The 15,052-nt window shown below is 42.3% G+C and overlaps 1 protein-coding gene across 2 annotated transcripts in view; it reads left to right on the top strand.

Moving 5' to 3' along the window:
* Nucleotides 1–15,052, top strand: part of PTPRT (protein tyrosine phosphatase receptor type T) — a 446,577-nt gene that overhangs the window by 155,378 nt on the left and 276,147 nt on the right. For both annotated transcript variants that reach the window (XM_063404659.1, XM_063404660.1), the window contains exon 3: nucleotides 10,072–10,343. In XM_063404659.1, coding sequence (XP_063260729.1) covers nucleotides 10,072–10,343 — 272 coding nt within the window. The remainder of the gene's footprint in view (nucleotides 1–10,071; nucleotides 10,344–15,052) is intronic.

Below are 15,052 nucleotides of genomic sequence, written 5' to 3'. Positions count from 1 at the left end.
TGTGTTCAGAGGAAAAACTGAGTTGGAAAGTAAGATCAACAGAAAATAAAAGTCAAGAACAAAGGCTGTCCTGGCAAAGGACTGTTGTTAAATTTGTAATGGCTTAATTGATCAACCATTGGATCTGGGTAATGCAGAGCAGTCTAGGAGGATAATCATGTGTTATTATAAGTTGTTTTCTGTGTCTTTTCATCATTACATAAATCAGACCTTCATGGTATAGAGAGCACTGGAAACCTGATGTTTTAATCCAAATTTTGTGCCTGTCATGAATGTTTAAGCATATCAGATCCCGTTTCTGGAGAGAGATTTTACACTGGGAAGCAACAGACATTTTTGGCTTGCTGCCCCCTCCAAGGAGAGCTGTAGCTGAGATGCAGTGATTTAATTATTCAGTTGCTTGTAGTCACCAACCTAACACATGTTTTCTTTGCATCTGTATCCCCCTGGTTGGAGAGATTTTTATTTTTAACCATAGAGTTTTGACAGGATACAGAATTTGATTTTTAAAATAAGCACTGTGTTTGAATACAAAGTTGAGGCACGCAGAATAAGTAGCAATTGCTTGTTCAAGAAAGACTGACCGTTTCCTCTGAACTCCTTTCCTGTTGGTATTCTGAGAGAGAGGTGCACTTGGCAGCAGGTTATGCCCTAGGTTAAGTCAGGTCAGGAAGGGGTGGTGTTCTGTAAATCCTGAGCAACATCTGTGAGAGGCTTTGAGCAGAGGTCGGGGAATCATGTCCCCACAACATCTCTGGGACTTCACTTTCAAGGTTCAGCTGCAATAAAGCTCCTGGGTGCCAAAACCAGGAATTTTGATGTCATTAAATGAAGATATTATGTTGGATAATGGCTATTACCCTGATTTTTTATTTGCCTATTTAATCACAGAAACATTATTAACTGTTTGAATGAATTGCCTATGTTGTAACAAAGTAGTAAGCTAGTGATTGGTAGGGTAAGTAGTTGGCAGGCTTCTGGAATTAAAAAGCAAATAAACCTGTTCAGTTTGCAGGGCTTAGTGTACATTTTCATCAGTTTTGAAAGAAAATCATGTAACAAAATTAAATTTGCAGAGAATTCTTTACTATCGTTTACAGTGAATTGTATGGGTTTTATTACAAATGCCTTTACCTGACAGACTGGTGTAACTCCATTGTTAATGGACTCTTGTTTTTTAATATCACTGCCAAACAATTTATACCATGATTATAATAAGGACACTGTTGAAGGAAACTGCAGTGACCTTAGCAACAGTGAATGCTGGCAGTGAGTCTATTAAAAAGGTTTTTCACTGCTGAGATTTATAGAATTGTTTCTGATTCTATGGCACACATTGCTTCTCAGTAAACCCAAGCTCCCAGCTGTGCCAATCAGGCTTTTATTAAAGAAAAGTTTATAAAATGTGGGGGGAAAATTCTAGAAACAGCAGTGGACTCTAGAGATAAGTGTGAGATATGTTGTGCATGTGCACACCTCATCCCTAGAGGTGTCCAAGGCCAGGCTGGACGAGGCTTGGAGCAGCCTGGGGTAGTGGAAGGGGTCCCTGCCCATGGCAGGGACATGGAATTAAGTGCTTTTTTAAGCAACCCTTCTTAATTAATTTCCTTCCAACCCACATCATTCTGCGATTCTCTGATACACACAACAGCTGCCACGTGGCTGTAACTGTAGAGCAAAGGTGTTCTCCTGAGCTCTCATGGACAATAATTTGTGTTGTGAATAAAAACATGAGTTTGTTGGTGAAGAGGAAAATGTGATTGGAGTTCTGATGCTATTCTAGCCACAGTTCTCTGTGGTGATTTTCAGGGAGGAAAGGACTGTGCTCGTGAGATGCAGGTGGAAAGCAGTGCTGGATCACCTTGCACCTCTGAAGTGAGAAATTTTGTCATGAATCTTTGTGATAAACTGTGCAATGCTTGTTATAGACTAGAAATGTTAGATGTCAATGCCTTCAGGAGCTCACTGACTCAACAAATGACTTTGGAACAAATGTCTTGAAGTGCAGTGAAGTATCATTGCGGTGTTTGTGTCCACAGCGATGAGAATTCATTTTTTTTGTGCTGATTTTCCACACTGGATCCAACAGATTTCTATATTGAGTACAAACTACTGGAGACCACTCAGGCCTGTAGCTGAGGTCAGAAACAGGCAATAGAGAAAGAGCTATTTTTTTATTTTCTGCCTTGTTATCTCTGTGGTGTTGCAGTCAGTTTTCTTGCACTCCTAGATCATGCCTTGGTAAAAAGCTGAGGCAGGAAGTCCCTCCTGTGCTGAAAAATTTCCTCTTGTCTCTTCTGTGTTGGACATTCTGGCTCTCCCAAGTGCTGCTTTTCATTGCTATTTTTAAGAGTCCTGTCTTCATGTTTCAGTTGAATTTTCTTCAGGCTGATGAAGAGTAAAAACATGTGTCAGTGAGGAAGTGATAAAGTCAGAACCTGAGTCCTGAACGTTATCTCTCTGTTGCAAATCTCTCAGTCAGTGTTGCTGGCTGTCCTTGTCAAGGCCACAGAATGATGTGACCAAAAGCTGCACAAAATGTTACACTGCTAAGAACGCTTTTAACAACAGGGAAGCAGCTATTTTTATTATTGATTTAAATATTCTTGCTAGGTTAAAACAGCATCCCAATAACAAATGGAGTCCTTCCCAAGTCCCTGCTTCACAGCCTCTTGCAGGAATCCCATTATCCCCCTTAAAGCCCTCTGCTAATTAGGCACTTGTTGGCTTATTTGTCACTTGATCACTTCCCATATGGATTTTGTAGCTGAAGAGGGTTTGGTGACTCTGATCCACCAGCAAGCCATTAAAATGTGATTTTTTCTTTGTAATCCATGATGTATTTTTGTTTTGTTTCTTCTCTCAGGGGTAGTTTGATCTTCCCCACCCAGGCTGGTGAAGCCTCTGCAGTAGATGTTCCTTTCTTCAGCATTAATTTCAGGGGGGACAAAGGCTGGAGACAATTCCTGGGTTGTGAGCATCTTTCAGTGTCTGTGGTCACCAGGATTCAGACTTTGGACAGCATTTGTGAAAGGAGCATGGTTTGTTAACAAAGCACTCGTGTTTAATGGGCAGCAGTCCTGCATGGCTCAGTCAGTGGAATCGGTGGAAAAGTCTGCAGCTGGCAGTTATGGACCTGTGGGAAACCTGCTTTTCCTAATTCTGAGCATGGTCCCACAGTCATTTGGTTTTATGTATAAAGCAAAAGGGTTGCAAGCTTCTCCTCTCCCAAGGCCTTTTGGAAATGGGCAAACCAGACCCACTTTGGCCACACACTTCATCTCTCAGGGAGGACTGGGGAAGTGTTAATGTCACAATCTTCACTTCAAATATCTACAGCAAATATTTGAGGTAATATGAGATCAGTCTCGTTCTGAGAATAATTTTCTTACAAAAATCCCCCAACAACATAACTCTTTTCATAACATTCATTTCCAGAAGAAAAGCTTTTTACAAATAGCAGACTGTCGCTTTAAAAAATTATTTGCTATTTTCCAACGATTTCCCAAGTGAATGGATCGTCCTCATGAATGATACTGAACTCAGCTTGCCATTTATATTCATATTTATCAGCGAATCAAACTATTTCATTGGTAGATTAATTCAGTATGACTCACATTTGAGAATGAAACCCCATGGGTCTGATTTTGCCCTAATACAAGGAAGAGGGATGTGATTACGAGATATAGAAATTCTGGGTTTGTACAAACGCTGCTGTCTGTAGTACATCAGTGAGGGGAAGAGATTTCTGAGCCTTTTTTCAGTGTCATACAAAAAAAGGGATGTAAAAATGTGGGAAGTGTGCAGCAGGTAGGTAATCATAAATTTCATAAAATAAGAACTACAAATTAAGTGACAGAATCTTAAAGTGCATGGAAATAGTTTTCCCCCAGCACAGTGTATAATCAAACTGTAGAGCTCATTGACAGAGTCTTATTCCTGACTCAACAAAAATGGTGAGAGAAAGATCATTCTGTGGCTAATTAATGAATGGGGTTGATTCAGCTTTCGACTTCAAAAAAAAAATCTTTATATTGCTGATTGTCAGAAGGTTGAAATGGTAAATTCTGCTTCACAGTACCCTGTGAAGAATTCTTAAATTCTGCTTAAAGTGGCTGCTTTGCCGCTGCTGGAAACCAAGTGTGGAGGCAGATGGACTTTTTGTTGCATTGTCCACAATCATATTTTGTCATATTTAACACAGAGAGAGAGAGTGTTCAATATCTGTTCTGTGGCCTTCAGAGTGACTTGAAGGTAGTTCAGAGAGACCCCTTGCTCCAATCTGGCCTTCTGCATCCATCCCTGTGGTAAAGGGATGGATAAAGGGGAAGGATCCCATCCTCTGTCTCAGTGTATGGGATAGTGAAGTGACCCTAGTCCTGCTGGAATTCTGGGACAGGGTCAGAGCACTCCTGCAGAGCAAAGCCTGGCAAATCCTTTCCTACCAGGAGGTTATCAGCAATACTGGGTTAGTTAGTACCACAGCAGGTGCCTGGAGGATGAGACACAAAGGATCTAACTGGAAATGAGAGGTTTTGGACTGAATAAAAGGGAAAAAAAAATATGAAGGTAGTCAAACAGTGGAGGAGGTTTTCCAGAGGGGATGGCCAATCCTCCAGGGAGGTGTGGGAAACTCAGTGGTAAGCTCAGGCCTGATCCTGCTTTGAGCAGGGCTTGGCCTGAGGTCCCTTCAGCCCAGATTATTCCATGTCGTTTTGTTCTGCCTTACCAAGGACAGGTGTCAGACTCACTTGCTGGGAGATAGAGTTGTTCTTTGGCAATAAACACAACTGTGTCTGAGAACACGCCGCTGCACCTGCTGGAAACCCGCTTCTGTGTGTCGGGAGGAGTCGTCTCTTTAAAACAACACTGTACACCTGAGCTGGGTGTTCAGGGCTTTGGAAGCCTCATTTTGCAGTGGAGCATTTTGACAGCTTCCTTTTCAAGTCTTTCCTGGTTGCTGTAATTTGACTTTTGAAGCTGCTCAGCTCTTCAAAGCCAGCAGTGAGACAGCACCAGGCAAGGTCTGCCGGGCGCTGCCGGCGGCTCCCGAGTGCCTCGTTCCTTCAGCTGTCACTTGTCAGAGCACACTCGTGTAAACCTAATGAACAATGTGCAAAGCCATTAAAAACTCAATTACGGCCTTCTCTTTACTGCAGACGTGAGAGAAGGCAAACATAAAGTGCTGATGTGTAAACACAATAGCCACCATCTGCTGCAGAGCGGCGTTTCGGCTCCGGGAACGGGAGCTTGTTGCAGATGCGTCAATAATAGGACGCTTATCAAGGCATCATTATCCACCAAGCAGGGGAAAAATTGAAATTTATGGCCAGCTAGAGAGCACTTCATGGTTTAATTCCCCAATTTTCAGTGGTATGTTTAATAACTAGGAGAGAGTGGTGTTTTATGTTCCTGCTGGTGGAAAGGATTTTTGAAAATGAATTTATTTACAGTCTCCCCATCCTCCTTGCTTCTGACTGATCAGAGCATAACACATTCATTTTTACATAGTCAGGATAAAACCAGCAAGATATTAATTAATTTAATCTGTTGAACTAAGAACACCATGTTTAATTGACCTTACACTCAATTTGCTTTAATGAGCTTATAGTTCTCTGTCAAATAAACATAAAAAAGAACTTTTATTCAGCATAGATAATTTTTTCCCCAAAAAATCCTTTTTTTGCGGTTTAGTTTAGACTTGGAAACTTGAACTTTCATAAGGAAGTAAGCAAAACAATGAAATTCAATGATATTTTGCTTCTTTTTTTCCCCAGTTAGATATGCAACAATCTAAACAAGAGTTCCTCCAAGATACCTTTTGTTTTATTCATATTCTTGCCTGGAGACATTCAGGAGGCTTTCAGTCATCTGTTAGTCAATAATTTCCATTTGTGACATGTTAATTCATTCCTTAGTCCTTCGTATGAATGGAAACTGTGACAGGTGATTTGTTGGTGCCAGACCAGATTGTATCTCTTTTATTTGCACATATAGGCCTATAAACTGAGAATAAGTCCCATCAGCTTTAGCTCTGTGCTCAGCCTAAAGAAGGCTGTCAGACCCTGAATAGCAATATGTCAATTTTTATTAAGGATAATGAGGAAAACTACATTTGTCTTTAAAAGGGCGTCTTGTTTTTTATTTATTTTCTCCAGTGGGAGCTGTTTTGATGATCTCCCCTACGGGATGGATCTTGCCCACATGAGTTCCATAGACAGGGAAGTTTGTAATAGGACAGTGGATCTCACATGTTGATCTTGGAGCATGCAGAGCAACTTCGTGAATGTCCTGGAGGACAGGATACCTGTTCGAGTTCCCACCGTGAAAATAAAAATAAAAATATGTCTATTTGGGGCCAATTTATAGGATAAAGGGTATAATTTATTCACAGCTGAATTTTATAGAATGAATATTTTACGAATTTTAACTGTGTGCCTGATGTCAATTATTGTCTTGATAGAATTTCAGGTTTTCACGCCCTAGATGTCTTTCTGGGTCCTGTGGGGTGAGCTGTGCCTGGGGTATCCCAGGGAAGGGTTTGTGGGGGGAAGCTGCCACTCCAAGGCTCTGCAGAAACAAAGGACCGTGATAGAGTTCCTAGGGAACAAATCCCTTTAAACAAGGTGTGAGATCTTTTCTCTGGCAGAGATGGCTCTGTAAGTGGAAATTTTTCATTTTTTCCACTGTCATAGAATAATACCTCTTATCAGGACTTCCTGAGAAACTTATGTTTCTTACAGTATTTCCTCTTGTATCTCTACACACATTGTATTAAAAAAATCACATGCTATAAATAAGAAGGTGAGAATAATTTATCCATGATGGTTGTTTGCAAGGCTATTTTTTTAGTAATTAAGTCTAATTATTTTGATAAGTTCTTCTTGGTGGATGGGTATTCTTCTTGTTGGTGTTGTCAGTCGCTGGATTCAGGCTCCCCACTCTCCCCAGAATTGTCAGCAGTTGCACAAAAGGCCACAAATAGCTTGTGATTCATTTTCTTGTAGGTGGCAAAAAATAAAATTGTAATTATTGCTTGGAACTTTTTTATAAAAGCTGATGTTTTTTCTCCCAGAGGAGAGCTCGTTATTTTTATATATGGATCTGTAAAAGTGAAATACTCCTAACTTTTGTTGTCATCAAAGCTCTTACCTCCCCCAGTGCATTTCAGGGCTGTATTGTGTTAGACACAGAAGAGCTTCAGGGTAGTTCTTTGGGGCAGGATAATCTACATATTGTCCAAATTAAAGAGAAAAACTGAGAGGCATGCCCAGAAGTGGAATGCTATGCTAGGTGCAGTGCAGTCAATTTTGGTGTAAAAAATCCCTTTTCTTTGGTCTCTCCCCAGTGTAGGAGGCACATGGCCAAAAATCTTGTGCATGCACAGGAGCTCTGCTGTTCCTGGAGTGGTTCTGGGCTGCCCCTGCCTCCTCCAGGGTGGGATCTGGCAGTGGGGAGCTTGTCTGCACTGTGCTCCAGTGGCTCGGAAATGCTTCAGGCAGAGCATTTCCAGCAGCTGCTGGACTCCTCCAGACCCTGCCACCCTGGCTCAGCAGTTTCACAGTGTCTGCCCTCCCAAAATCTCGGGTTCTTGCAACTGTGTCCTGACAGAGATCCTGGAATCCCAAAATGGGTTGGGTTGGGAGGGATCTTAAAACCAGTTCAGTCCCACCCCTGCCATGGCAGGGACACCTTCCACTGTCTCAGGCTGCTCCAAGCCCTGTCCAACCTGGCCTTGGGCACTTCCAGGGATCCAGGGGCAGCCACAGCTGCTCTGGGCACCCTGTGCCAGGGCCTGCCCACCCTCACAGGGAACAATTCCTGCCCAATTTCCAACCTAAATCTCCCCTCCTTCCCTTAAAGCTATTCCTCCTTGTCCTGTCCCTCCATCCCTTGTCCCCAGTCCCTCTCCAGCTCTCCTGGAGGCCCTTTAGGCCCTGGCAGGGGCTCTGGGGTCTCCCTGGAGCCTTCTCCCCTCCAGGTGAGCACCCCCAGCTCTCCCAGTCTGGCTCCAGAGCAGAGGGGCTCCACCCCTCGTGGATTTGGGTGTCACAATCAGCCTTCCCAAACCTGGCTGTGCCAGGTTCCCAGCCTGCTGCCTCCCTGACAGGCTGTGCTGCCTCTCCAAGCCTGCTGGCACCTGTGCTTGCTGGTAATAAACGTTCTCAGGTCATAGGAACTGAACCCAAATTTCAATTTATCAAAAGTTTATTTTATATGAGTAGATTTCTAAGGGTAATGTGGATACATTACATGCTGAAGATGGGGATTTTGTGGTTGACTGGAAGCACAGTACATCAGCAATGGGCATTTATCAGGATCCTAATGTATAGAGAGAAACGGGAAAATTTGGATTCAGCTCTAACATTTTTCCAAGTCCTTCCTGTGAATCTGGAATTTCTTGACTTTGGGACCATTTTGGTTTTTGTTTTTCCTTCATTTCCACTGAAAAGCAGCATTGCCAGAGACCATCTTGCCTCTAAATTTTCCTGTAGTCTCTTCATCTTTTCCAGCAATGCACTGGAATTTTCCAAGGTCTTCAGAGTGTTTAACTTTTTTGTTTGTTTGTTTTTGAAAGATTGACTTCCTCCTGTCAATCCTTTACAAAATGCATATTTATCATATAAATACAGGGGAAAAAACCCAACCAAAACATTTCTGTGAGAGAAAGTTGCTTGTAGCTGTTATAAATTTATAATAAATGACTGTTCACTGCACAGCATTGATCCAAATGTTTGCCTGGCTCGTCTGAGTCACCTGCTGCGGCGAGGAAGAGGGAAAGTCAATAGGTCAGAAGTGAGGCAGGGCTTTTCAAACTCAATCTTCTGCAAAGTGTGAGAGGCCAGCAGACAAACACACAAACACATCTGTAGCTTGGCTTGGCAGCAGCATCAGAGCCAGGAGTGTCAAGAGGGCCGTGTTTGATTAAAAATTATCAAGCCTGGCTGCTGACACACAGATTTCCCTCACCCCATCCCAGTGTTTTCTTTAGCTCTTTCTGAGTGTGAGTGTCTGCACCCACATAAAGGAGATCCTGTAACCAGAACTGAATCAAATAACTCTCATCATGTTTTCCCTTATTGCTGACATTCGTCACCTTGATGCATCTGTGAGGAGATGAGTGCAGACACAATGTGCTATAAAATAACTGCTTGATGAATCCAAATGCGAGTTCAACATCAAGTGCCACGGTTAATGTGATGCAGACTTCCAGGTTAACAAACTCATAAATTGCCTCAGTATACATTTCCTCCCATGAGAATTATTGTCCTGTTGCACTATTACAAGTACAAATGTTGCTGTTCTGTTGACAACCCTCACTTGGTTGGACTCTGGAAATTGGGGTTTTCTTAACATGACCTTCAAATATTCAGGTGCCAGGGTTCAGAAGGGTGTTGGGGGGGGCATGCAGGCAAATATCAGATGAGAACTTGTTCTGTTGTAATTTTTGTGTTGAATCATAGAATTGTTAACATTGGAAATTACTTTTATAGATCATCAAATCCAATCATCCACCCAACACCATGCTCACCACTAAACCACATCCTGAAGCACCACATACACACATTTCTTGAACACTTCCAGGGATGGTGACTCCATACTCTATTCCAGTGCTTTACAACATTTCCCATGAAGAATCTATTCCTGATATCCAATCTAAACCTCCCTCCGTGCAACTTGAGACTGTTTCTTCTCATCCTGTCACTTGTTACCTTTTATTGAATGTGCCTTTGGGGGACAGTGTGCAGCAGCAGAACTTGGCTGTTGCTTGAAGTGGGAATGTGCTTTTGTTTAGAGTGACTGTGTGATCACAAGGTGATAAAATAATACCAGCAGGACAGTATTTCTATTTCAATTTGCAAGTTATTTAATTAAGGTGGTTCTAGCTAGCCCTGAATCTACTGGTGTGTATACCCTACAATTTGAATATCCTTTCTCTCCCTGACAATGACTGCTTCCTTCAGGGGTTTGTTTTGTGGCTTGTGAGGGAACCGCCAACTTTCCGAACGGAGCCGTTTCCACCAAAAACCCAAGCAAACCCTCTCTTTGTTTTCTCCCTTTGCCCTGCAGGCTCCTTCATGATGGTGAACAGCTCTGGGCGAGCTTCGGGGCAGAAGGCTCACCTGCTGCTGCCCACGCTGAAGGAGAATGACACCCACTGCATCGACTTCCACTATTACCTGTCCAGCCGCGACCGCTCCAGCCCCGGCTCCCTCAACGTCTACGTCAAGGTCAACGGGGGCCCCCAGGGCAACCCCATCTGGAACGTGTCAGGGGTGGTGACCGAGGGCTGGGTGAAGGCAGAGCTGGCCATCAGCACCTTCTGGCCGCATTTTTATCAGGTGGGGGTTTGGAAATATTCTTCCCCTCTCTCCCCTTTAGATGTCTGTTGTTAGTTTTGAAAACCGACGCCTCCCTCCCTGATTTTTCCTCTCAGAATAAATTCACCTGTAGTGGTTGTATAGGCAGCTTGACGTATTTCTTTCCTCCTCACCTTTTTTCTTTAGTTGTTGGCAGGATGGGAGGCAGTTGTTGACAAGACCCACTCGTTCATGGTGAAATTGCCAGCTGTATTGGCACTTTCCGTGGCCAACTGTGAGGCTGCAAACAAAACAGTTTCTGGACACGTATCTGTATTCTGCATCAATCTCCCTGGATTACTTTTGGATGTTGGTTAGTTCCAGAAGAAGGAACATTTTTTGACTTGGCTTTGGGATGTAAGGACATAAAGACAATAATGCATTCTCATACAACTGTATCAAATGTGGATATTCTTCATTAGATCCTCAGTTCCTCCTCTTTCTAGGACAGCTTGATTTATTATGTTAGAAGATTTTTTTTTTAGACAAGGAAAGAGCCAAGGAATGTAATGGCTACACTATTTTCTGATTGTATTAGTTTTACACCTACTTATTAGTTGTCTGCTTCAAACTTCGTGTGGCAACTTTGCAGCCATTCTTTTAATTTCAGGTAGATAATTCACACACAATGGACTCATATACTACTTTTTATTTGTTGAAGGAGTACTTTTGTCTTGTTTTATATTCAAGACACACACAAAAAAAAGCCTGGGAGGTAATTGCATCCTAAACCTTGCAGGAGATTTGATGTCCATGTGATACAAATAAAAGCCATGAGTGAGATAAGGGACCGGGATAGAATGGACTATGAAAAGGCAGCAAATAGTCTGTGTATAAAAAACAGCAGGTAGAAAAGCCTCTCTTTTTCTTGCTTCTAATAACTGGGTAGGAGATCTGTAAAATCTGAGCTGGAAGAGGATGCTTTAATGTTCTGCCTCTGAAAGAGTTGTGGATACCAGCAGAATCCACAGAGTGCACCAGGCGGGCGAGAGGGAAGGATAAAGAGATGCAAATGTGTGGAAAGTGGTGTTTTAAGGGCAGTGCACAACTTGTGACTGTTCTGAAGGCACACTGGAGTGCTCCTATGCCGTTCACATTAACGTGAGCCTGGGCACGAAGCAGAATTTGCTTCATTGTAGGTGCTCCACAGAGATAACAGAAAAGATCTTTCACCCAGAAAATCAGTGCTTGAAAAACCTGCAAAAGGCAGTCTGATCTCACACTAAGAGGGATCCTGCTCTCAGATATATCAATAGGAAGCTTCCTGAGTCTCACTTAGGTCTTTTACAAGCACTTTGGCAGGTCAAGTTTACTTTTCTTGGACAAAAGAATCCTTTAAATCAAACAAGAATTTTCCACTGAAGCACAAAAATGAATGTATTGGAAGGCAGCAGTACCTGCCCAGGCACAGTTCCTCCCTAGAGAATGCAACGGGCTTCTTTTGAAATCTGTGATGGGTGAGAGTGATGTTTCCTTCTGGTCATACTTGTATTTTTGCTCCTTAAGCATGGCTTTTAAAATTTGAGACCTGTCCTGGATATTATGGGTGTCTAGGACTCAGATTTCAGTCTTTGATTTTATTAATCACCTTGTTGATGGTCTGTAGTCCTGTGAGTTTCTACATTTAACCAAGGCTTAAGAAAAAGTGGAAAGAAAAAAGAGAACTTGAAGCTTGAAAAAAATGAAGAAGAAAAATTATTGGTATTTGCCAGCCTAAAGTAACACTTCTGCCTAAATAAGTCCAGAGGTGGGAGGACAACAAAACTTGGGTGTGTTGCTGCCTGAGGAGTGTCTTGTTTTTCAAGTATAGTGTATAGTTTTCAATAATAGTGTTATTTAGTAAAACCCTAAGAGGGCTTGGGTTAAAAGGGACCCCAAAGCCACCCCTTGCCATGGCAGGGACACCTTCCACTATGCCAGGGTTCTCCAAGCCCCATCCAACCTGGCTTTGGGCACTTCCAGGGATCCAGGGGCAGCCACAGCTTCTCTGGGCACCCTGTGCCAGGGCCTGCTCACCCCTCACACTTGCCATTTCTTTGTCAGCTTTAAATCAAAATTGCATTCCTGGAGAACCCTCTGTACACAAGAGGCCTGACAGCCTGTTCTGTATTTTGAAAAGACTGGGTGAAACCAACATTTTCCCTAAATATTGAAATCTGTATCAGGCAAAATGTCCATTTTCCTCGTAACACACAGAAACCACACCTGGATTGCGATGTGGATCAAAAATTGAGCCAGACAGAAAAATCTGAAGCTCTCTGTCCTGGTCTGAGGCTTTGTCCAGTGCATTGAGCTTTGGAGATGTGGCTAGTGGAAAACTGATATCCAAAGCAGTTGCCAGAGGTCATGTTTTAGGTCTGGCAGTTCTGTGCAAGGGTCATAGGAGTCATGTGGCTGCAGAAGCACTTAGCTGAGATAGAAATGTGGGGAGATATATCATGTCTACCCCGGAGTTACTTGTACTTGGATCCCCAGCCTGCAAATATTTTCCAGCATAGCGAGAAAAAGCTCTAATGGCTCTTGGAGAAAGGTAATACGTGTAATCTTGAATTACTGCTTGCCATAAGGATGAACTCGGGCCCAGAATGCACCAAGGGCAGCACTAGAGCCTGCCAGGAAGGTGTTTTTTTGATGTAGAGCAAGGGATGTTATTGATCCATGCCTGGAGAAAACTGTTGTAGCACAACAGATGAGCTGGGCTGCGCTGCTAACACAGACATTGTTGGTAAATCACGGCGCTGGAACGGGGGCTTGTTCAGTGGGAAGGAAACATGAAATGACTTTGTGTTTGCAGGCCTCAGGAGTATTTAAGGATTTTTTTTAAGAGTGAAGCTTTGTATTTTGTCAACTGTATTAATTTCTGTGGAGTTCTTTAAATGCAAAGCACTGTAAATTGCAAAGCATTGCCTGTCTCAACCATCATGTTGCTTTTCCAGCTGAATTTAAAAGGACATGAGTGATACTGAGTGTGAGATTTGCAGAAGTGGGCCCCATAAACATTTATTCCTGTCTTTTTCCCATGTTGGGTCTCAACTCCAAGTTTTCAGGAAAGCCTGGATGCTTCTGTGCTTCTCACTTTGATAGGGATGAGATGCTTCAAAACACACAAAAAGACAATAATGTGTAAGATTCAACTGGGAAAGGGCAGGAATATCTGAGTGTAAAGCAGAACAGAATAAAATAGTCAACAATATTACTTGAATTGAGAGGAGTCCTCAGTGGATTCTGCATCAGTGGACAGGGATTTTTTAGAGGCTGAGTTGGTTATTATTAAGCTATACTGTGCTGTATTAAAGACCCTGCACATGATGGTAATTAACCAAAGTCAATTCTCTGTGTATTAGTGCTTATTTTTGCCACCCACTCATACCTGATGCCAATGCCTTGGAGAATTTATCAAGTTCTTGACTTGCAGATAATTGAGATTTACTTTGTTGTGGCTTATGACTCTTCACAAATGTAAAGCTACAACAAGATTTTGTAGCTGTAATGTTGCACTTGAATTGAGGTCTGAAGGGATTTGCAGTAAAGCCTTGCATGACCTTCCCAGTAAATGTAATTTTTATCAGGAATGATAGTAAATTGCTAAAATAATTATAATTGCCATACCAAAGACTCCTTTTTTAACTCTTATTTTATACCGTCCCTAAAAAGCCTATCCAGGATTTTGATAACACAAAACACTTGCTCATGGTTTTTGGATTATTTTATCTTCCAGGGGCTTGCTGAACAGTGACAGGCTGGGAATGCCAGCTTTTATTTAGAACTAAAAAACCTGTTGAAAACTGGTTTAAAATAGTTAACGCTGTGTTCTAGTAGTGAATTTTAGAAGTTACAAATGACTGGAATACTTTCTCCTATGGAACAAGTAGCTGCACTAGAACACTGCCCTAATGGCAATAACTGTGCTGGCTGAACATGTAATTAACTCTGTCCTTGAAAGCTGATTATTTACTTATGCAAAAATCAGCAATCCAGTACAGTGTGACCATTGCTCTAGTCAGAGGGAGTGAGATTGGGAATTTCTCTTTCACACGCAGAGGACAGCACACGTTCCATCCCCACCACTCATTTTTTTTTAATTTAGTAAAGGATAGCACTTGGCTCCTTTGGGCAGAGAATCACTGATTTGGGGCATAGCATCACTAATTATTCAACATCAGGCTGCATCATTATTATTATTATTATTATTATTATTATTATTATTATTATTATTATTATTATTATTATTATACATTTCTAAACTTCCTGTTCCTAGCAGAGTCAGCATCTGGCTCAGGTTGGAAGGGTCCCATAAGGATCAATAAATCCACCTCCCTGCTCCTCACAGGACTGCTGAAAACTCAACCATGAGACTGAGAGTGTCCTTCAGAAGCTCCACAAACCCTGCCATGCTTGGTGCTGTGCCCATTTCCAGGGACAGCTCTCCCTCCCACTGCAGACCCTTTTCCCAATGCCCAGCCCGAGCTTGTCCTAACTCAGCTTTGTTCCATTTCCCCTTGTCCTGTTGCTGGTCCCCAGAGTGAGATCTGCACCTTCCCCTTGCCCCACTTTCCAACAATTAACTTATTTTTAATGATCTCTTTATCAGATTTTTAGGTTTTGTTGTTTGGTTTTGTTTTGGGTTTTTTTTTCCCTGTGCTGCTGATTTTTTCAAAGTCTATATATTTTTATAACAAGATACTTCAGGG

Source organism: Prinia subflava, chromosome 8 (genome assembly GCF_021018805.1).
Source record: "Prinia subflava isolate CZ2003 ecotype Zambia chromosome 8, Cam_Psub_1.2, whole genome shotgun sequence".
NCBI classification, from domain to species: Eukaryota; Metazoa; Chordata; class Aves; order Passeriformes; family Cisticolidae; genus Prinia; species Prinia subflava.
This window is presented reverse-complemented; position numbering and strand designations above follow the sequence as displayed.